The following is a 23078-nucleotide window of genomic DNA, read 5'->3' as shown; positions in this document are numbered from 1 at the left end:
TATAATGTGTAATTATTATTTTATAATCAAATCCCATTAAAGATAAAAATAGAAACAAAATCTTTATACTTTTGACATAATAATCCAACTTCTTGGAATCTATACTAATAAAATAACAAGAGATGTGGTCTAGGATTTCTATATAATGATATTCACCAATGAGTTCTTTACTAAGTTAAAAAATTTAAAATAGGGCAGGCCAAGTGGCACGTTGGTTACGAGTTGGCGTGGGATGCCAGCTCTGAGCAGCAGGGCCCAGGTTTGGATCCCACATGAGGGCCAGTGACATTGCACCCTCTACAGCTAAGATGGTGAACAACAGCTCGACCTGGAGCTGGGCTGCAGTTGAGTCGCCAGCAACAGTGTAGGCTGCATTGGGGCTGGCCAGCAGCTGGTGTGAGCCGCCGTGAGTGACCGTCCAATGGCCAGCTAGTGACAGCCTCACCCAGGACAGCGCAATGATAATACCAACATGGGCCAGTGAAGAGACATCCTCCACAACTAGACTGAAGAACAAAAGGACAGCAACTTATCTGTTCCCCTTCCCTGATTCCTCAGTGCTGTTCCCCTCCCCCAGTTCCCCAATAAAATTAAAAAAAAAAAATTAAAATAACCTAAATATCCAACCATAGATTGGATGACTAAAGTGTAGCTCTTTCAAATGATGGACACTTCAATACATATTAAAATTATGTTTTAGACCATAAGGACATGCAAAATGCTTATGTTATAATACTATATAAGCAAAGCAAAGTATGAAACTGTATTTATGGCATTCCTTCAATTTGCTGGGAAAGGAAGAGAAAAAAGAGAAAGATATATGGATAGAAGAAAAATTTCAATATAATATACCAAATTGTCAGTAAGGCCATTTCTGGGTGATGAGATTCTATAATTTTAGGTTACTTATGATTTTTGGTATTTCCTAATTAAAAATTATATTTTTATAACTGAAGAATTGCAGGTATTATTTGTAGTAGATATAAAAATAGTACATTGGTTCCTTTCTAACAAGTAATTCTATTTTTATTCAATCCTCATGTCAAGCACTCATACAAGGCATTATTTATTTGCTAAAATAGTAGGTTCCAATCCCCACTTATCCATCCACCATCTTATTTCTATAAAAAAGTAACACGCATTTAATATTTTTGGGGAATGATATTTTCTTTGACTTGTATAACAGTGGTGCCTTAAGGGATAAAATTATCTGCCATTAAATATATTTCAGAAATAATTATGTTCTCAGTTGGAATTAGACCTTCTACTTGTCCTTTCTTCAATGCCTTTGGTCAGACTTCCTTGAATTAGACTAATGGAAAGAAAATTATTTACCACATTTTTGTATAAGTTTAGACATACTCTTAAAGAATACAAAATAAGCTCTTTTAGGAGGTATAAAATGAGCTACTAATACAAAATTTCATTTTGAATTGTCACATTTAACTTAGATACCTACATTGGGAGTTATGTTGACTACTAAACCAAGGAAAACTCTTACCTATCTATATGGTCATTGTCAGGAAGGCCTAAAAAATTCAACTTGAGATGATATATACTATTTATTTGTACATAAGAAGTCTGAAAGAATATTTACCAAAATATTTATAGTAATCAGGTAGTTCCCTCTGGGGTCNAATATTTATAGTAATCAGGTAGTTCCCTCTGGGGTCTGACAGAACAGAGCACACACACACACACACACACACACACACACACACACACACACACAAATAAGACCGACCCGCCAAGACATATGGAAACAAATTCCATTATATTATAAACATGTCTTCCAGATATCCTACCAATGGAAGTAGAGTTTAAAACTTTTTAAATTGATCAACTATTGAGAGCAACTATAACATTTACTTTCTGCAATAATACAAACTCCCAATCCTTCTAAGCAACAACATGGAAGTGTACATATAAATAAGGGCCTAAATTCTGTATATTGAACATTTATTTGGGAGACACTTAACATCTGGAGAACTCATATAAAGAATGTGATTTAATATCAATGGCTCTGTTTGTTTAACTATGGGATATTTCTGAAATCAAATTCCTTTATGTAAAGAAAGTCATGTTTGAATCTCTCTTTTTCTCTCTCTCATTTTTCCCCCTCCCCTTCCCCTTCCCTCCTTTCTCCTTCCCTTCCTCTGTCTCTCTGGAAACAACATAGGACAGATATTTCATTTATAAAAAATTCAACTGATATTATTTTTTACAGGCAATGATACTCATATATACGTGTGTGTGTGTGTGTGTGTGTGTGTGTTCATAGCATGAAATACTGTGCACTTCAGTTCAACTAATTCTAAGACATAAAAATTTTATTGACTGAAATTAACATATATACAGGTAGAGAATGTAAAAGGTATGTGTTTTTTTAATTCTAAGCACACACATTTAGCACTCATTACAATCCTTTTATTAATGATCTGAATCTGTCTCCCACACTATGAAGTGAATCATTATTAATTTGCAGTACAAAGAAAAGCATACAAAACTTGGACTATTATTAAATCATTAAACACAGAGAAAAAATAAAAGTGCACAGAGAAGCTCACACTGGAATTACCTGGTATGCTGTTACTAGCTCTATTTTAAATTTCTCTCCTATGTTATTTCCAAAGTAAAATATACTCATTATATTCAAGGAAAAATGCTGTAATATATTTAATTGCATGTGACTGCTTTCTTACTTTTATTAATGTAATGACTGAAGGTCTGTAGTCTAAGGTACACATTATACCTTATATCCATGGACCCTCCTCGATACACATGGGAATCATCAAATATGTAAAAAATAAACTGGTTAGGCAATAAAGCAAAAACAGGACAGTAAAAACAATATGGTATTCACTTTTGTTTCATTTAAAGCAAAACGTTCTTAACAATTGCTTGCTGTTGGCTCACAGAACGAGAGAAAGTATATGAGAGCCTCAGTCCTCAGCACAATGATCTCCCTTGGCTCTTATTTGTCTAAGAAGTGATAAACCATACAATTTACAAGAAGAAAACTACTGAATCCTTCAGAAAACACAACCTGGCAGTCTATCTTCAAAGCCAAATAATGAGGTGGCAGGAATGTGATGGAGAAACCAGTCTTCAAGAGCATCATGTGAGGGAATCCAGCTGCGCTTGTATGGTCTCTAGCTGTTTACAGATACAAAAAAAGAGAGAAAGCTGGTGAGGGGAGAGAAATTCATATGCAGTGTTTACAAACATGCAAACAGGAGGGTAAGAATGGCATAGGCAATTATGTATATGAACTCCATTCACACAGCAATAAATATACCACTTAAAATGTTTTTCTTTTTATGTGACAATATTAGAATTTGTGTTTGCTAAGTTTTCCAAATTTGCAAAAGAGGATTTCTAAATACTACTGTTGTTTCATTTTAAATGATCACTATATAAGATTTTTAAAGGGGGATGGTGGTTTCCTGAATTACAAAATCAGTATTTGGAAAGCATCATGAAATAGGATCAAAAATAAATCTCTGAAAGATTGGCATCTCCCTTTTCCCAGAAATTAAAATACTTAACATTACTTATACCTAAAATGCCAGTGTGGCTGGGTACCACGTAGCTCATTACAATCCTATTGCTTTAATTAAAACCATTTCCATTTTCTTCCTGATTTAGTTTGTCAGATTCTCCTCATCTCGGCAATGCTTCCTACTGTGAAACATAAGGTGTTTACAAGTGAAGTTTAAAGAACTTAGCTCCAAAATAGGGCATTAAAAAAAAACAAAAACATAAAGTGAAGGAAACATTATGGAAAAAGCCCACTTATCAGAAATGATTTTTAAAATATGGACCTTGTTATAGAAATCAAACAACTCCTTGTGACTGAATTCCACATGAACTTTCTCCAAACTCTGTAAGAAAAAAGAAAGAAAAAAGAATTTATTTGTATACAATTTACATTTAATTTTTTTCTCTCCAGCTAGCCTCAAAATATGCCATATTATTCTCTGAGTGGTTGTAAAAAACAAAATACTTACCTACTCTACTCAACCCCATTGTTTCGAGAACTCACAAATGCACTTATTAACATTCCACTTGAGCAAAAGGTTTAAACTCTATAGGGACATCTGCTCTTTAAGTTGACTCCAAAGAGGTTAATAAAATATATGCCAGCAAGAGAACAATTTCATTATCTATTTTTTTCAAGACAGAGATAATCCATGAGATTATATTTCATCATTCTCAGCAGTCCATGTGAAATCTAGTAAATACCATGACATAAAGACACTGGAGGCGGCATATCTGATTGAATCTATCCAGCCATTAATGGCTCACATCAGCACAGCTGCTGCCTCCAAGCATCTAACACTTATGATCTTCACATGCTGAGATTGCTACCTTTTTTAATGTACAGACTCAGCAAAAGTTAACAATTAACACATCAGCTTCAAAGCTGGGACTTAAACATGCTCCTTCCTTTCACCTCACATGATAGGGAAACCTTTACGGATGTTATAGATGCAAAGTAATATTGTGTATGATGGTGTAGCAAAGTGCAACATTGACCCACCCCACTCCGACCTGCTTTGGGTTGATTTTGTAAACTGAGGAAACAATTCAACTAGTTTCTGGGATTGTTCTAATATGTCTATTTTATGTGGGAATTAAATGTTAATGAGAGAATGCCAAGAATGTGCTTGCCACCTGCTCCGACCACACTGTCATGTTCACATAACATAAAATTAGCACCGTGAACTGAAGAAGTGGAAAATGGTTGCACACAGACATTGATTCATGTACTTAATAATTGCTTGTGGTCATTTCCAACATTCTAGTAATTCTATTTCTGTTTCTATGTTGACTTTCTTTCTTTGGTTTATCTATTTTAATGATTTCCATTTCTATCTACAAAGCCAACATTTTCAACACAAGTTATCTCCAGCTAACTCCAGGAGAGTCAACAGAGATATGGCACCTCCCTGTTCATGAAGCCTGAGAACATAGGATCAAATTCCACACTCGATTTTCTCTTAAACACCCATCTAAGTATTTAAGCTTTAAAATGAAGAAACCTGTCTTCTTTAAAACCTCATCCTTTAGGAATGATTTAATACTATGAAATTTTCTCATTGTATTCGAAAAATTAGTTGGCTAATTGTCACATATCATTTAAAACTCCAAACGTTGAATCAGCGTTATCCAGCCGTGCTATATTTCCTCCCAGAAGTTAAAGGGAAATGATGGACCTAGGTTTGCCCCAGAGAAAAGCAGGGCAAGTTCATCACTCCCCCTGTCCCACGGCCCCCACCCCATTCCAAGCCAACAGTTAGGAGGGACTGAAGACTGAACAGGTACATAAACAACTGACTTGCTACCCTGGAGGTAGCAGCCAGGCTAGGTTCTTGTTTCCTGAATTTTACTTTGCTTTGGTTTCAAGGTAGTGTTTCCTAAAATGTTACAATGAGGGAAAAGAAAGATAACTTTGAAAATTTACTTCTTAAAATAGCAATAGCTCAAATAATTTGTGTGTCTGTGTGTGTACATGAGTCTGTGTATGCATAAATTCAGTGTCTTGCTTGACTGAAATACTTAGCTTTAAGAAGAATAAATGCAAACAACCTATATCTATGTCTGGCATAATCATAATCACTGGGAGCTCGTTAAAATGATCATATCCCATTCAACCCAAAATGACTTAAAGAAGACCATGAGAATATGGGAGAACATGGAAGTGATTTTAAGTGTTTCATGTCTATGTGTAAAGAGATTAGAATTTGAGAATCTATGTTGATCCATGCGGTGGGCAAGGGCAGTTGTGTTTTAGGAAGGTAAGAATGGAGGGTAAGCGGGGAGAGGAGATGGTAGAAGAGGGCAAATGGGGTCAAATATATGGTGATGGAAGGAGAACTGACTCTGAGTGGTGAAAACATAATGTGATAGATGATGTATTACAGAATTGTACACTTGAAACCTATGTAACTTTACTAACCATTGTCACCCCAATAAACTTTAATTAAAAATAAAAGAATGGAGCTTAGAAGTGTAGGATAAAAAGGGAAGGGGAGCTGGCCAGGGTCCAACTCTCACATGTGACGTTCTGACAGGAACCCCACAGGGTCCAAGAATTTTTAATTCAAATCTGGCCTTCTAGGACATAATGAACGCACTTTATCCAGAAAGGAGTATAGATCACATTTTATTTAACAGTTCGCTGGCTTTAATTAATTATGACTTTAAATTTAGACATATAGCCCATGGCCTCCATTTTTATTCTTGCTTCAGGCCTGCAAGTATTAGGAATGGCCCTGATCAAAAGCTTTCCTAGGACCATAATATTTTTAGGAGGAAAACACACTCTTAGCTTTCTTTGAGAATATAACTAGAAAGTCACAAATTTGCTTATCAAACCAGAATTAACTGTATAACTTTACTGTTTACTCCTCTGAAAATGTATGGAAGGCTCTGTCCATTAAGGAAGCATGTTTTCAAACAACTTCTCTTCAGTTTAATGTCTGAACACAAATCAGTGGCCGTTCAGACCCAACAAGGATGTAAGGAAAGCATTATGTTTAATGGGAATTCCATTTAGTATTTCAGGGGTGCTTCTCTCTGGATTGTCTAGCTCTCTATACATCTTCCTACACTTTGTATTCTCCTGGACTTTGACCCAACTCATGGTTCCCTAGCATCTTTGTTAAGGAAAGAGGAGGAATAAAAAATTGAAACTGAAACCCTCCATATCTCAGTTATCAATAGCAACTCTAACAACAGGCTTTCTGGAGGAAGATGTAGAAAATCCTGGCTAACGTAGTTTTATAGGCTGAAATTGACAATGAATTTCATTATCCATATACTTCCTGTCTATCACTGTCAGTAGATAATAAGACTTGACTATCTGGTCCTATTTTATTTTCCCAAAAGAGTCAGAAAGATAGTCTGGATAATAAAATGTAGCCTATTATGTCATACTAAATAAGAAGAGAAATACCTTAATGGCATAAAACTACAGTTGCAAGTTATCAAATGTATTGTCATTTTGTCAGTCATATACCAAAACTATTTTAAACTTGAACTACATAACTCTTATCACTTGGTAAAACCAAGTAAGCATACATTTCTAATATATATGTGTACACACACACACACACACACACACACACACACACACACACACATCTTTAGATACTATGATACCTCACTTTTTACATAGTCAATTGTTTAAGAAAAAATGTTTATGAGAACATTACATCCACATTCTTCCAGTAATCAGGTACAAATGATATTTTCATAAAAGAAAAACTGTATTTTAAATTAATACATTTTAAGGAAACTGATAATTCTAACAGAGAACTTTTTATTGGTTTTCAATGGAATAATGACTAGATAATTAATACAAATTATTTCTGGAAGGGCTTTTTGTTGCTTGTTTGTTTAACAGGAGTATCAGTGCATACTGCTACTATCTAGGACAACTCATAGGATAGGAAACATTTACTAGACTTAGTAAAAAAAAAGAAGTAATTTAATGATAGCTAACTAGGCCAAGATATTGTTATACATACCCTTCCACATAAATTAATTTTTTAAACATAAAATGAAGTCAGTAAATAATACAGTTTTCTGTTTTATTTTGCTTTGCTGCTGTTGTTGTTTTATTGGGAGTAAAGAGAGCAATTTGTATAGAGTCATCCAAACTATTGCATGGTCCCTCTTGAGACAAAAGTATTATACCTATATATAAGATGGTTGGGTAGTGCATGCAAAACATGCTCACTTAAGTAATAAGTAAGCTGGTTTTTTAGTCTGTTTTTCCTGGTTCGTTCCACCCAACCTTAATCTATCTACCTTGTTAGATTTATTTCCCAAAAGACTCTCCGCACCCACCTAGCGTCCTCACTGTCTGTCACACACACCACTCCCCCCTGCCTGCTTGTTTTCGTGCGGGCGCACTCTTTCTTTTAGACGGAGGGTGTAACTGGTAGAGAAGGAGAGACAAAAAAATGAAAAAAAATGTAAGTATCTCCATTACCTTGGGATATACAAAGACTCCTTTAAAAAGACATGAAAATATGTTAACTATATAATCTTTAGTGAGTGTACAGACTGTTAGTAAATACAATAACTATAAAGAAAACAATTGATAATTAGAATATATTAAAATTCAGAACCTCCATTCATCAAAACACATCCTCAAAGAGTAAAAGGGTTAGTTAGCCACAGAGACTCACATCCAGAAGACATGAAAATCACTACAAATCAATGTGACAAAACTCAGCTTAAAAATGGACAAGAACATTATGTACAAATCATTATATTGTACACCAAAAATGAATACAATGTTATGTCCATTATATCTCAATTAAGAAAAAAGCCACCTGGGGGTAGTGTTTGGATGGGGAGAAGGAAGAAACTATCAGAAGACTCGTGATGCTAGATTAGATGGTTAAAGGGGACTCCAGCTAATGGGAAAGGTCTGCAGGCCTGGCTGGTGGTGGAAAGCAAGGGGGGTACAGAGGGGGGGAGTTAAGTTAGGGACAGCTCTTCTCTTGGTAGGTTTCCTAGCAGTTTCCCCTACTGAGAAGGGTACATCCAGGTTGCCCAGGAGTGCCCTGGATTGACAGACTTTCTTTGATTTAAAAAACAAACAAACAAACAAAAAGGACAGAAACTTGAGCAGACACTTCACAGAGGAGGATGTCCAAACAGCCAAGAACATATGAAAACATATTAGTAACCATGTGGCTGGAAGGGGTGTAAATTTGTACAGCTACTCTGGAAACTTGTTTGGCAATATTTACTAAAGCTGAATATATACACACCCTATGACCCAGAAATTTACTCCTAAGTATTAACATCATGCTCAATAGAAATGTACACATTTGGACATCGTGAGACTGTCCAAGTATGTTGAGGGTACCATCATTCAAAAGAACCAGAAAATGGAAGTAACTAAAATTTCTTTGGGCAGAAGACTATGTAAATACATTGTAGTATAGTAGTAATACAACGAAATGCTATACAGACATGCTATACAGAAAATAAACTGTAGCTCTATACATCATGCATGCCTCTCACAAACAGAATGCTGAATGTCAGACAGGCACACAGGACACATACTGATTGATTTCATTTATACGAAGTCTAAAAAATAACAACAACAAAAAGATTTTAGAGACAAATACATAGGTGGTAAAACTATAAACTAAGGCAACAAAGATATTACCAGAAGTATTAGAACAGTGATCACCTTTGGCTGACTGGAGAGAGGAATTGGGAGGAGGAATAAGAGGATTCTGAGGTAATGGCAGTAATTTATTTCTTGATCTTGGTGGTGGGTAAAAGTGTTCTTGTTATGACAAATCACTGTGCTCCTTTTCTGTATGTGCGTTCTATTTCCCCAATAAAAAAGTAAAAAAAGATGGCATAGTTGTATGTTAAATCCACTCCTTCATTTTTATTCAGAATATTTATTAAACGCCTACAAGGCCTGTTGTAGGCGCTACCCTATACAGCAATGGGCAACAGAGACAAAACTCGCCACATTCTAGTTGATGAAGACAGACAATAAACAAGATATGTAATAATAACAGTAACAACAACAGTGACAGTAAATCACATACATGCATGTAGAAATGTTTGTTAGTGGTAAGTGCTAGCAAGAAAAATAAAGCAGGCGTAGGGAATTTTTGTTAGGGGGTAGCAGTCAGGGAAGGTCTTACTGAGATGGCAACACATGACTAAAGATTTAAAAGAAGTGAGGGAGGAAAAAGATAATCCACAGAATGGGAGAAAATATTTGCAAATCATTACCTAATAAGAGCAAAATATCCAGAATATATAAAGAACTCCTATAATTCAACAACAAAAGGACAAACCCAATTAAAAATCCAATTAAACCAATTAAAATACAGGCAAAGAACTGGAACAGACACTTCTTTGAACAAACACAAATGGCAAGTAAGCACATGAAAAGATACTCAATACCACTTTGCACCTAATAGGGAGGGTGTAATTTTTTAAACGGGGAAAAAACAAGTGTTGGTGAGGAATGGGGCTCCTCATACATTGCTGTGGAAAACATTGGCAGTTTCCGAAAAAGCTAAACACAGAATTACCATTTGACCCAGTCATTCCACCCTTGAGTATATAACGCCCAAAAAGTGAAAACATGGACTCAAACAGGTATTTGTACACCAATGTTTATAACACCTTTTCAATAGCTATTTAAGGCAACAGGTTGCCATTCTGATGAAAACATTTTGATGAAAAGATGACAGAAAAAGCAAGACAATAAGGAATATGAAGACAATACTCAGGGTAGAGCATTCTGTACATGCTTACTCTTCCGTCAGCCATCACTTTAGGCCCTGTTATAGAATGACTTGTGCATCCCCAAAATTCATACATTGTTATACTAACCCCAAGGCTCAGAATGTAACTGTATTTGGAGACAGGGTCTTTGAAAAAGGTAATTAAGGTAAAATGAGATCATGAGGGTGGGCCCAAATCCAATATGACTGGTGTCCTTATAAAAAGAGGAGATTGGGATACAGACACAAGCAGAGAAAAGATCTATGAAGTCACTGGACGAAGATGGCTATCGCAAGCCAAGAAGACAGATCTTAGAAGAAATCAATCCAGTCAATATCTTGATCTCCAACTTCTAGCCTCCAGAACTGTGAGGAAATAAATTTCTGTTATTTAAGCTACCCAGCCTGGGCAGCCCTAGCACACTAACATAGACCCCATTACCTCTTTTGGGACAGAGAGAAGACAAGGTCTTTAAGAGCAGTAGAAAGCCATTGGAGAGTTTTAAGTGTAAAAATGATATAAATATATTTATATATTAACAACTCACTTTGGCTTTTATTTGTAAATGGATTAGAGTTGGTTGAACCAGAGATGAAAAGACCAGTTAGCAGGCTACTGCTTTAGTCCAGGCAAAAGATCTAATGTGATGGCAACAGTGATAGAGGAAAGTGAAAAACTTTTATTAGAGGTCGAAGAGATAGCACTTAGTGACAGATTTGAGTTGGGGAGGGATGGGGAGGTGAAGGAACAGAAGGAGTCAAGAATGACTCAGGTTTCTGGCAAGAGAAACTGGATGGATGTAACTGAGATAGGAAACTCTAGAAGAGAAGATTTAGAGAAAGGGAGAATCAAAGTGCAGTTTCAGATACAATTAGCTTGATATATCTGTGAGATTTTCCTGAAAATATATGAAATGAGTCTGGAAAGCCAGAAAAGAGATTTAGGTAAGAGACAGACATTTTGGAGTTACTGATATATTGATATTTAAAACTGTAAGAGTGGATGAAATTACCCAGGAAAAGAATGCAGTATGAGCCAGAAAAGAGCGTAGCCTGGGGCTGAACTCTATGGAAAGCCAATATTTAGGGTAGGTAGGTATTCCATAAATGATGAGTATCACTAGATTCACACATATTTTCTGGGTGGAAATGTATGGTAGGCATTTATTACATGAATCAAAATAATTTAGTAAGTTAGTATACAGGCAATAAAACTGGGTGGCTTATTTTTAAATATGCCTTCAATCTTCTATTTTCCAGTAGAAAGCCATTAAAGTCACTAATATTGTCAACTAAACATACACACACTAGAAGATTTACTCTCTTTCTTCTGCCTTATACATATAAAATTACAACCATGAACCCATTTAGGAAATTAATTACTTATATTGTCTAAGTGGTCTCATGCATTAATCCCAAACTTAAACTTTCTGCACCCTATCTGAAAACACTGCAAAATGAAATTGAAAGTGCAAAGATTAACATTCTGCCAATTTCTTAAAAGAGAAGATATATTTGCTCACCTATGACTTTTTATTTTTAATTTGTAATCCTATCTACAAGTACCTGGATAACGTTGCACATACCCATTAGCAAAATTCCCATGGAAACAGCATTTAGTAAGGTCTTCAAGAGGTCTAACTTGATGAAAGCTGACAGTCATAATATTCTTTCCTTTCCCATTACTTAGGCATTAGGAGACATATACATTTTCCAAGAGAGAAATGCATTAGCCTCTTCACAAATTATCCAAGCAGAAATATCCTCTAAATAATAAAGATATAAACCAGATAAGAATTAAACCTAATTTATATTGCTTAGCTTTTAAACTTAAGCTGGATATCAGAATTAGAAATGATACAATTACCTTTTCACCTAGGGAATCAAGAGTCGAGGATTCTAGTAAAAGAAAAACCACTAATCTCTTGTCCTAATTGAATCTAAAAATACTTTGCTAGATACTTAAAGAGGAAGTTTTCTCCTTTTAAGTTATAGAAATCAAAGGCAGAGGTAAAACTTAAATAATAGTTCAAGCTCTACTGAATGGATTATAAAACAAAACATTAGGTACCATTTATTAAATAAATGCATCTATAGATTATATTCTCTGTAACTATAACTATATACAGTTATAATTATAAATATATCCCAGTATCTCTTATTATTATCTGTTGACTATCTTTACTATTATTGTTCAAAAAGTAGGTATCTAAATAAAGTTCATACAGAAAAAAAACGAAACTCTATTCATACATACAAGCATTAGCTATTTCTATCACCCATAATATTCAGTCATTCAATAAATATTTAAAGAATATCAATTACATGAATAAACCATGGGAAGGAACATACTCTTGACCAAAGAAAGGTCCTTGTCTAGGTAGGCAGATTGCCCTTTATGGCTAAGCCCTCAACTACAGGAAGAGTGCACTTGGGACAGCAGGGAGGAAGGGATCGGATCCTCCGCTCATCTCTCAGATCAGTGGATCAATCCTGGCAGCCACAGGGGTAACAGATGCTACAGTCAGCTCTGATTCAGAAGGTGCCAGGTGGAGAGGTGCAAGCAAAAGCCTTCTGGGTAGAGGGGAAAGAACAAATCTCCATTCTTCTGTGAGGCAGCGTGACTACATGATTTCCCAAGGTTCTTTTCAATTCTATGACTCAAGGATGTTGAAAGGCACACCCACATGAGCAAATGGAACTGGTGAACTGAAGTAGTTAGAGAACCGCAAAATGTCACTAAGAGCGAGTTTTGGCAGTAACCTACTTCAATCCTCTTATTTAATAGATGAGGAAACTGGTCCCACAAAGATGAACTGACTTACATAAAGTGTAGAGTGGTGGGACTAGTCATTGTTCTTTCTACTTCATTATTATGTTAACCCAAGACAAAACAGCATTTTCACTTGCAATCCACCTAATTTATAGAAAAAAATTTCTCCTGATGAATTTGCACAATTACTTCCCTTCTCTAATTCATTCTGCACAGAAATACATAAAAGCTATGCTGAGGGTAAATAGTTTGATAAAAATGGCTGATACAGTGCCAAGCGGTCTTAAGTGAAAAGAGCTATAATGTGAGGTTAAAGTCTTCAATTTCTCAAAAAATTTCAGGAAAAAAATATAAGCAAATCTCTTTGTCTTGGTTACATTAATTTTTTAAAAAGCCACTGTGAAAATTTCACAAATGTTAACATAAGACCATTGCCATGTTTAAAATTCTAATTACAAAGAAACAAAAATATGTTAGCCCAATAAATACTAAATACCGGAACTGTCCAATGTGGAGCTGATTTCTCTTTCTCCCTCAAGCTCTGTGATTTCAGCAACCTCACAGGCATGCCTAGCCCGGCTGTTTGAGGAGGGCCGTGGGCAAACTGAAAACCCAGAGCTTATATCGAGGTGTGATAAAAGTTACAAAGGGACAACTGACACCAATAAATGGAATACAAGTCCCAAAAGGCATTTCCCCAGGGTTAAACCAGCCAAGTGATAACTTTTCTTTTCTCAATCTTTGATAAGCAGTTTGACAAAATGCTTATCTATTTAAGGAGATAAGTCAGTACATAAACAGCAAAAGCAAATGTCAAGCTTATTAGCATGGCATTCGAGACTTCCACAACTCGGCGGTGACCCTTCCGACAGCCTCACCTTCCAGCACCCTCTTAATGCGCTGTATGCACTAGAATACCCTACACTCCGCATACTGCCCTCGGGTCCTTGTTCACGCCACCCAGTGTTTTCCCACAGGGCTCCCAACTGCTCTTTAGGGCTTATGTGCGCACACTCGGGTACATGCACCAGCTGCTTCCTTTGACCAGATCCTAATACTCACTTTAGCTGACATCATCACACCCAATGCATGTCTCTATCATTGCCTTTCCGCACTACACTGTATGGAATTACCTATCTTTGCACCACAGGTGGTAAGCTCGTCCAGGGCAGGGCTACCTATGCTTTCATTATTGTAGTCCAATAGTCTAACATAGTACCTAATCATAGTACTTAATAACTTGTATATTTTTTGAGATTAATTTTAAGAAAAGGAGGTTGCTAACTTTAAACATGCCTTTTCCACTACAGGGGAAAAATACTATAATACATATGGAGAGTATCAGAATAAATGGGTTTTGTCTGAATGATGACAATATTTTCCAATTATACTACAGTATTTGCCCCAATGATGACAGTAGTCTTGTGGGTCTTATAACTCTTGTTTATTCAGTAAATATATGGGCTAAATATCACAGTAATTAAACTCTAAGTACTGATTTCCTAGTTAGCTTGAAAAATGGCTTCTCACACTTAAAGGTCCCTGCTTCAAGCTGGGAAAAGATTTGATGTTTTGAACATATTTAGCTAAAAACACAATAATTTTCACTGTTAACATAACAACAAACTATTTTGACCAGAAACCTTTATTCAATATAAAAATTGTGTAAAAGTATACATGAAGTATTGTCACTAACTGTGTAATCAAAAGTATCTACTTTAGCTGTTAGGACATTTAACCCAGTATCTGTATATACCCTTTTCATTCTTGCTAAAGCATTACTTCGTTCTTATGTAGATAATACGTTTGGCAGCCATGTCATCACCATATTTTCTGTCCTCTTAAAAATTCCAATGTGCTATGCATGAGCGGCTTGCAAACTTGGAGCCAATCAAAATGCACCTTCTATAGTATTCATTAACTATAATTTATTATGTGTGTGCTGATATGTCATTATGATTTTCAGCTTTGGTATTGAAATATTTAGCTATGGTTGCTGCATATAATCAGCAAGATAAGAGGTTTTGAATATGATTACATGAAACTCCTTAAATATAGTGAGAAATTGTGTTAAGAAGAGCACTGACAGCTAAAAAATTGAGCTTTTTTTCTGTAATAAGTATTATAGGTGATGTTATATTTTTCTGGAAATTATGCTTTAGTCTAATTATAAGTACTTATTTGATTACTGAAGCATTATCATTACAATTTTAGAATAGCTGCATTATTTAACTTTTCAAAACGTGTTAGTATCCTCGCCAAGGAATTCCAGGTGAACTACAGATACCAAACTGAAATCATAATATGTTTCCAGTGCATAGTATTAAAGGCTATGATCTCAACGCCCGAATTTTGCTTTCTCCTTGGTTCAGAAAGTTACTTCATTATATTCATGCATAGAAAATCTGAACAACGGGTGTGTACTTTCAAGAGCGACTATGTATTTTGCACCCTAAATTAAATAACCTAATATAATTTACAGTGCTAAGAAAAAGGTAATTAAATAGCATATGTTGATTTAATTTAAATGAGTATTAATTTCTCAATTTAGTTACAATTTACTTTTCTTATCGGCTAATTGGAAGCTCTGTTTCTGCAAAATCAAAAGGTAAGCGCAGCATTTACTTCATGTTATGAAGGGTACTGAATTTATAAGGGGCACCTGAAAATCCATTGTTCACCTACAGCATTAAAGGGCACTCCCCAGCCCCCCCCCAATATTACCCTCAACACATGTGGACCCAAAATCCTAAAGACAGGAAGGTACAATAACTAATTTGATTATGGGGTTAATTTAAGGCAGTAACTGTCTAGAAAAAATTGTTAACTTGTAATCATGCTGTTCGGTTACAAATTTTTAACTTGTAATGGTGACAGATGAAGACTGAGCTCATTTTTCCAACCATATTAGTTCCCTGCTAACCTAATTACCAGATTACAATTTACAAAAGCCTCTTGAAATCATCAAATGAACTAATAATGCATATTCTAAAAATGAAATGGTTCTAATGAGTTGATATTTATCTCTAATCCTCTTGAAATTATCAAATGAACTAATAATGCATACTCTAAAAATGAAATGGTTCGAATGAGTTGATATTTTTCTCTAATCTTGAATATATCAGGAGCTCATAAAGTTTTTATTTTTACAGTTAAAATATAGTATCTGGGGTATCCTACTATGAGTTCAACACAGATAGCATTGGCAGGTACTTTAGTCTGGACTATGGTACTTGAGTAAAGGGTGGAGCATGGGTTTTATTTTTAATTTAGACATATAACACAGGAGAATTTAACTTATAATTTTTTAACAGCTTTATGGAAATACTAGCACACCACACAACTCACCCATTTAGTGTATAATTCAATAGTTTTTTTAGTATATTCACAGAACTCTGTAACTATCACTACAATTAATTTTAGAACATTTTCATCAACCCCAAAAAGAAACCCCATACCCTTTAGCTATCATCCACCAACCATCCTAACCTCCTTTGCCCTGACCCCAGTCATCCTAGGCAGTCAGCAATATACTTTCTGTGCCTATAAATTTGCCTGTTCTGGAAACAATATAAATTTTAAACAGATCCCAAGTGCACACCAATATATAAGGAATGAGCTATAAAAAAAGCTTTGCAAACACAAAAGCTGGGGAATGCCTTGAAGCGTAGGATTAAAAACCAGAAAAGTGCTATCATGAACCCTAGGCGTTTTAAATAGGAAAGAGTGACTCAAGTGTCAAAGGCTTCCAAGAACCAATTGAGACAAGGACTAATACATTTTAATTTTAGATTCAATGGCAGGACAATGTTACTGATGTTGGCAAAAGTATTTTTGATGGATTGGTGGGGAGAAGTCAACCCCAGTTGATTAGACGGGTGACTATAAAGTGAGGAAGTCAAATGAATGTGGACCACAGGTTGGTAAACTATATAGTCCACAGGCTTGCAGTCAGTTTTTGTAATATAAAGGTTTATTGGCACTAGCCACACTCATTTGTTTATGTATTGTCTATGGCTGCTTTCGTGTTACGACGGCAGCATTGTATAGCCTGCAAGCTTAAACTATTTACTATTTGGCTCTTGGCACAAAAAAGTTTGCCAACCCCTATTGTAGACAAATGTCTCAAATTATTAGTTCTCTTTACCAAAAGTGACCTAATAAGCATCTATATTCCACATTCTGTTCACTGCTGCCAGTTAAAAAGGACCTCCTGTTTACATGTAAGTGGAAGTGAGTAAAATAAGCTGTATTGAATACAGTGTAATTATTCATCTCAAGGTTGAAATTTGAGGCCCTCTTCACTACCATCTGATGAACTGTTACTTTATAGGAAAGTCTGGTGACAGCTGCAGAGGCTGTTAGATCATATCTTTGGAATAAATAGAATACATCACTTAGTAGCTCATATTTATATAAATTTTCAAACAGTAAAGTCTTACATCATGCAAACTTCTTTAAGTGAACACAAATGTGATTTTAAAGTTGATAATTAAAAAAATAAAATTTGCCTCAAGTTTTATCTCTTTTCTAAAGTTTATTAATAATAAATGCTTTTTGGAGTGATTAGTTCCAAGTATTTTAATTAGTCATATATTCATATAAAGTCCATAAAACTGTTGTTTCAGTGTCAGTTTTAAAACCCCAGTTTACCCACTTAAGAAGTAAGAAGCCAAAGATTGAATCAGGAACATTAAAATTGGACTGTTCAGCTTTTGCTTGTTATATGTGGTCTTTGCCTGGAAGGACTCATAACATAATAAAGCTACACAATTTGGTTTAACATTTTGTATCTGTTGATGATTAGAGAGGCCAAATGCCTCTCTAAGTCTAGTCATTAATATTAATGAGTTTTGCGACCTATGCCAAGTTAATAAAACAAACCTTTAAATATTCTATTAAGAAGTTCTCAATAATAATTTTGAGCTTAAAATTACTTTATAAAATTCTTTTACAGGGCTGAAAACTAAGGGTTTCAAAAGCATTTCCTATCCTGCATGGGGAAAAAAATTACAGAATGCTGAGAGCACCTATCAAATATCACTTTTTGATTACAGGTCACATAGGGTCTTGAAATCATAGATTCACAGATTAGGGAATTAAGACACAGATTACTCCATAGATGAATGGAATATAATATGAGAATAGGTTAAATTGGCTTAACCCCAAGGTGATTACAAGTAATTTTTACTTTTAAGTCAAATCTGAGTTAACAAATACAAAATTGATATGGTTGGTGGCATTTACCCAAAGAGCTGTGAAAAAATTACTGATTTGTGTCATGAAGTTGGAAAAAAGTCAATATTTAAAAACACAGAATATTTGTGTGGAGCAATGCTATGTAAGGTGGGGTTACATGATGGCTGGAGGGTTTCTCTTTTAGATGTTTTTAAAGAGACTGGCTTAAATAAAGGTTTGCAGACACTTGCAGACAGCCAAGGATTATGCTGCATATCAGACACAGGCTCCTTGTAGATGGGCCAGACTAATTTGAAACCAGAACTATTGGTAACAGAGCTAACTGACGCTCTTCTTAGCAGGTCAGGTGATCTTCCACATGGTGGCTTCGGAGTCATGGCCATATTACTGGTCTTGAGCTCAGTTTGGTCTTGGCTTGGAATGTTAACCCAGTTCATTGGACTGTTAACCCAGTTACTGCTTATATTTATGCAGTAAGAATTACATCTGAGATAGCTAGTAAAGTACACAAAATGCATTAAGCAGGGCTGGCAATCCACCCTAACATTCATATGGGAATGCTTACCAAAATGATCATAAAAAGAGGCAGCATCGCTTCCTCTTTCCTTTCTATTCGCCATGTCACCACCTGGTCTAAGGATTTATTACTCAAATATTGGAATGCTTAATTTGCTTAAATTCCTTTTCTTCAGTCTCATCATTCTCTAGACTATTCTAAATACAGATTCCCAATTCAGTTTTTAAAGTGCCACTTTCATTAGGTTGCTCTTCTATTAGAAATAGTAAGCATCTCCCTGATGACCAACAGTTAAAGTTGTATCTCTTTTGCCTAGAGGTCAAAGCTTTCCATAAACTGGTCCCAGTCTACCTTTGAGGTTGTAATTAAGAAATATTTAAACTATTAAAATTACTGGGACTAATATAACAGATATTCATGTAGCCCAACACCCAGATATAATTCATATTAACATTTAGCCTTTTAAATAAAGAAAACAATTAAAGTCTGCCACCTCTCATCTTCTTCCCTTTAATAGAAAGATAAAGACTTGGCAAAAATAAAAATATGAAGTAGGAAATCAGAGACAAGGAACAAGACTTAAAAATGTAAAAATCTCATTAACTACACCAAGATTAGAAGAATTTTTTTAAATGTCACCCATTTATTAATATTAGACTGGAAAGTTGAAAATAAGAAAATAACAATAAAATGGCAATTAACATCTCTTTACCTTCACTTCAAATTTGTGCTAGAGGTGAAATTAGACCTAGTCTTTTGAGATGAGATTTGAATACGCAGAAATGGGATAAAGAGTATTCATTAATTTTCCCACCTCTATCCTTTTTTCCTCTAACAAAAGGCAGAGAAGTTAACATTGGCAAGGGATAGAGCAAGAAGGGACAGAAGCTAATTATCTTCTTTAATAACCTATGTGCATGTAAACTGAGATGTCTTACAACCTAAGGAATCAGTATGGTATTTAAATGGTGTTATTAGAAAAAAATAAAGGATAACCCTAAAATTAAAAATATATAATTTAGTATATGAAAACCATAAAAAGTAACATGAAAATGCCTGAAAAAAGATATCAGGCAAAAATATGGCTCAGACTAATCCAATTTTGTCTAACTTAAACTGAGTAAGATTTTTTATTTTATTTACTGTCTGAAATTCAAAGGTCAGCATAAGCTATGAAGTAAAATGTGAAAGTCAGAAGGAGAAATCAGTCTACATAATGACCTCAACACAGATACCATCACTTTTTTGGTAGGATGAAAGCTTCTTTACAGTAAATTTTTGTCTTCATTTTAGTGTAGCTCAATGGTTATAAGGGTTTGACCTCTGGTGTCAAACTGCTTGTGCTTTAAACCAGTCTTTGCAAGTCACTGTCTTGAGCAAATTGAAATTTGCTATGCCTCAGTTTCCTCATTGGTTACATGAGGATAATAATAGCACCTACCTGACAGGGGTATGAAGATTAAGTAACTATTACGTGTAGAAGCACTTAGGCTAGTGACCTAGTGTTAGCAATCATTGTCGTCATTGTCATCATTTTTTATGTTCCACATGTACCTAGCCCAGGGCTGGAATATAACAAATATTTAATAAATGCTTGCTAAGTCAAACAGAATTTTTTTTCGGCTTTTTAAGTTGAATGGAAAATAAAGCCACAGGTAAAACGCTGAGAGGAAAAACAAAAACTCTCTCAAATGTAATGTTTTAAATAAGCAATAAGTAGATAAACAAGTACATATAGGTATAGAGTTATGTAAATGTTGTCCAAATAAATTACTTTTTGGAAAGTAATTTGCTTGGATAGAACCTAAATAAGGTACAATTCTGAAAGCTATATTCATACCTACAGATTGTCTGAGAGGCCCTTTATATATATAATGAAGGTCGATTTCAATAGTATCATCAGGACTACATGAAAACTCCTGACTTCAAGGAGAGTGGAAAATATCTACTATGTAGAATATTAAGTTCTAAGCAGAGAGCATGCAGAGGGCTGGGTTCCTTCCTCACATGAGCCACTTCTTACTAAAAGAGCAACTTCCAGCTATTTTTAGGTATAACGTCTCTTGAACCCAGACCACCAAATAATGTGAAATTGTTACTGTGAAGTAAATGAAATGTATTTTATGGAATGAGGCTATGAAATTCATTTTCACTGGTGACCTAATCTAGAGAAGAAGCCATACTACTAATATCAGAAATATTTTCACCATTCTTTTTCATAAACAAATGAAAACAAAATAAAATGTCAACTACTCTATATAGTAGTAATAGTCAGTATCTGAGATTTTCAGGACATGAACTTACTCATGATAAGGATATGTCATTTACATAATACAGACGTGCTTTAAAGAACTAAATATTATTCTTAATGGCAAAGCCAACAAATCAAATGATGTCTTAGACTAAAAGAACTGACCATATTTTGAATTTAGATGAGACCTGTCTTTCAATATTTTGCAAATGGTATCTCTCTCCATCAAGCTCCTAACTAGGAAAAACACATGCTAAGAAAGGCAAGTGAGAAATTAGTAATATGACGCAGGACTCATGCCCGACCGTCAGAAAGGGGATCACAGTGCTTTGTCTGTTATGTCAACAGGTAAGCCTCAAAACTGTAGGCTTCTACTTTCAAATTAAGCCTTAATTTGTCTTTTACACGGCATTGTAGTTAATACCGTCATCTTCTGATAAGACAGGAGACTGAGAGTTGGTAGAAAATCAAATCTCTGACTGCTGAGTGCAATGGTGGAGGTAACAGTAATGTTAGGTGCTCTGAAGTGAACTGTAAAATGACAGAGCTAAATTTTAGGGAAGTGATAGACTGACTAGCTGAACTTTCACTAAGCAGTAACTTTTGTAATTACCGAAGGGAATAAACTAGAATAATAAACATTATTATGGCTTTGTTCATACATTCAAAATTTCACCTGAATGACAGTTGAAAAAACCTGCAAAATAAAACCTTTCCCCTCCCTCCCGCACCCCATCACCATGTTCTGCACTTTAATCACTAGGATTCATTGAAGGAAAATGGACACCTCTCTTAGAAAGCAGAGCCAGCTGGATGCTATCTGGAGGATGTAGTGGGACCTGGAACAGTTTGGATTGATTTAGGGGCCACACTGGTAGTTAAAGGCTCTGAAGCTCTGGCATTTTAAACACCAGGGTACAGGTTTCCACCCTGAATAAAGTCCAGCTTTCTCTAACTCTTAATCTTCCCAGGAAGTATGGCCTGCTGCAATTTAAAAACATCTTAGTGTTCAACACATGTTTCTGGTGGTTTTTTTTAAGTCTTCAAAGAGCAAAATATAAACAATTTTCTAAAATGTACATGTATGTGTAAATAAAAACTAGCTTACATATTAGTGAAGAATTTCTACAAACCATACAAATTTTTAGTCATAACAACCAAATATCAAACCTCATTTGAAGTTTAACTTCTTTGCTAGATCAACTATTTCTATTATAGAGACTAAAGAGACAATTTCCAAAGTACTGTTTTCAAATTTCATACTCATGTTTAAAAGGGAAACAATGTGTCTGATCATACACAGGCCATTTAAGTGCAAGGTTTTACTTACATAGAAATATTGCCATATATTGTACAAATAGGCCTGGCTTTACCTTAGATTATTTTGGAAATGAGTAACAAAGTTATTTAAAAATTTTTCATTTTGCTGGTACAAAAATGTAAAGAACAAAATGCATAGACATTTAATCCTTAGCTCACTTCAGAGTAAAAGACTTGAAAATGCATAGACTAGGGCTTGATAACTAATACTTGGACAATAATCCATTTTATAATGAGTAGATGTATACATTTTATTTATTTATTTATTTATTTATTTATTTATTTATTTATTTTAGCTGAGCCATCCTGCCACCCGTTGGCAGCTCAGCAGCAGCTCAGCTCGGGCTGGGAATCAAACTGGCGACCCTGTTGCTCAGAGCTTGTACTCTTGAACATGCTCTTAACCAAGTGAGCCACTCAACCAGCCCTTAGATTTATACATTTTGAAATAATTAACATTGAAAAAACTGGCCCAATATTCAGTCTTCTACTCTAAGAAAATCATACCTTAATTGCTAATGATAAAATCCAGGCATTATATCTTCTTACAGTACTGGCAATCAAGAAACTGAAGAATTGGGGCTGGCTGAGTGGCGTGTTGGTTAAGAGCTGGCTTGGGATGCCAGCTCTGAGCAGCAAGGCCCTGGTTCGGATCCCACATGAGGGCCAGTGATACTGCCCTCTACAGCTAAGATGGTGAACAACAGCTCAACCTGGAGCTGGGATGCTGTGAGT

General features: G+C 35.2%; 1 protein-coding gene across 1 annotated transcript in view; it reads right to left on the bottom strand.

The window, feature by feature from the left end:
- Nucleotides 1-2312: 2312 nt before the first annotated feature.
- Nucleotides 2313-23078, bottom strand: part of COMMD10 (COMM domain containing 10) — a 174097-nt gene continuing 153331 nt past the window's right edge. The window contains exons 6-7 of the mRNA XM_019651240.1: nucleotides 3825-3884; nucleotides 2313-3156 (exon numbers count right to left, since the gene is read on the bottom strand). Coding sequence (XP_019506785.1) covers nucleotides 3118-3156; nucleotides 3825-3884 — 99 coding nt within the window. The 3' untranslated portion in view covers nucleotides 2313-3117. The remainder of the gene's footprint in view (nucleotides 3157-3824; nucleotides 3885-23078) is intronic.

Source organism: Hipposideros armiger, unplaced genomic scaffold, assembly GCF_001890085.2.
Source record: "Hipposideros armiger isolate ML-2016 unplaced genomic scaffold, ASM189008v1 scaffold_156, whole genome shotgun sequence".
NCBI lineage: Eukaryota > Metazoa > Chordata > Mammalia > Chiroptera > Hipposideridae > Hipposideros > Hipposideros armiger.
Note: the sequence above shows the minus strand (reverse complement) of the source record. Positions and strands in the feature narration are given on the sequence as shown.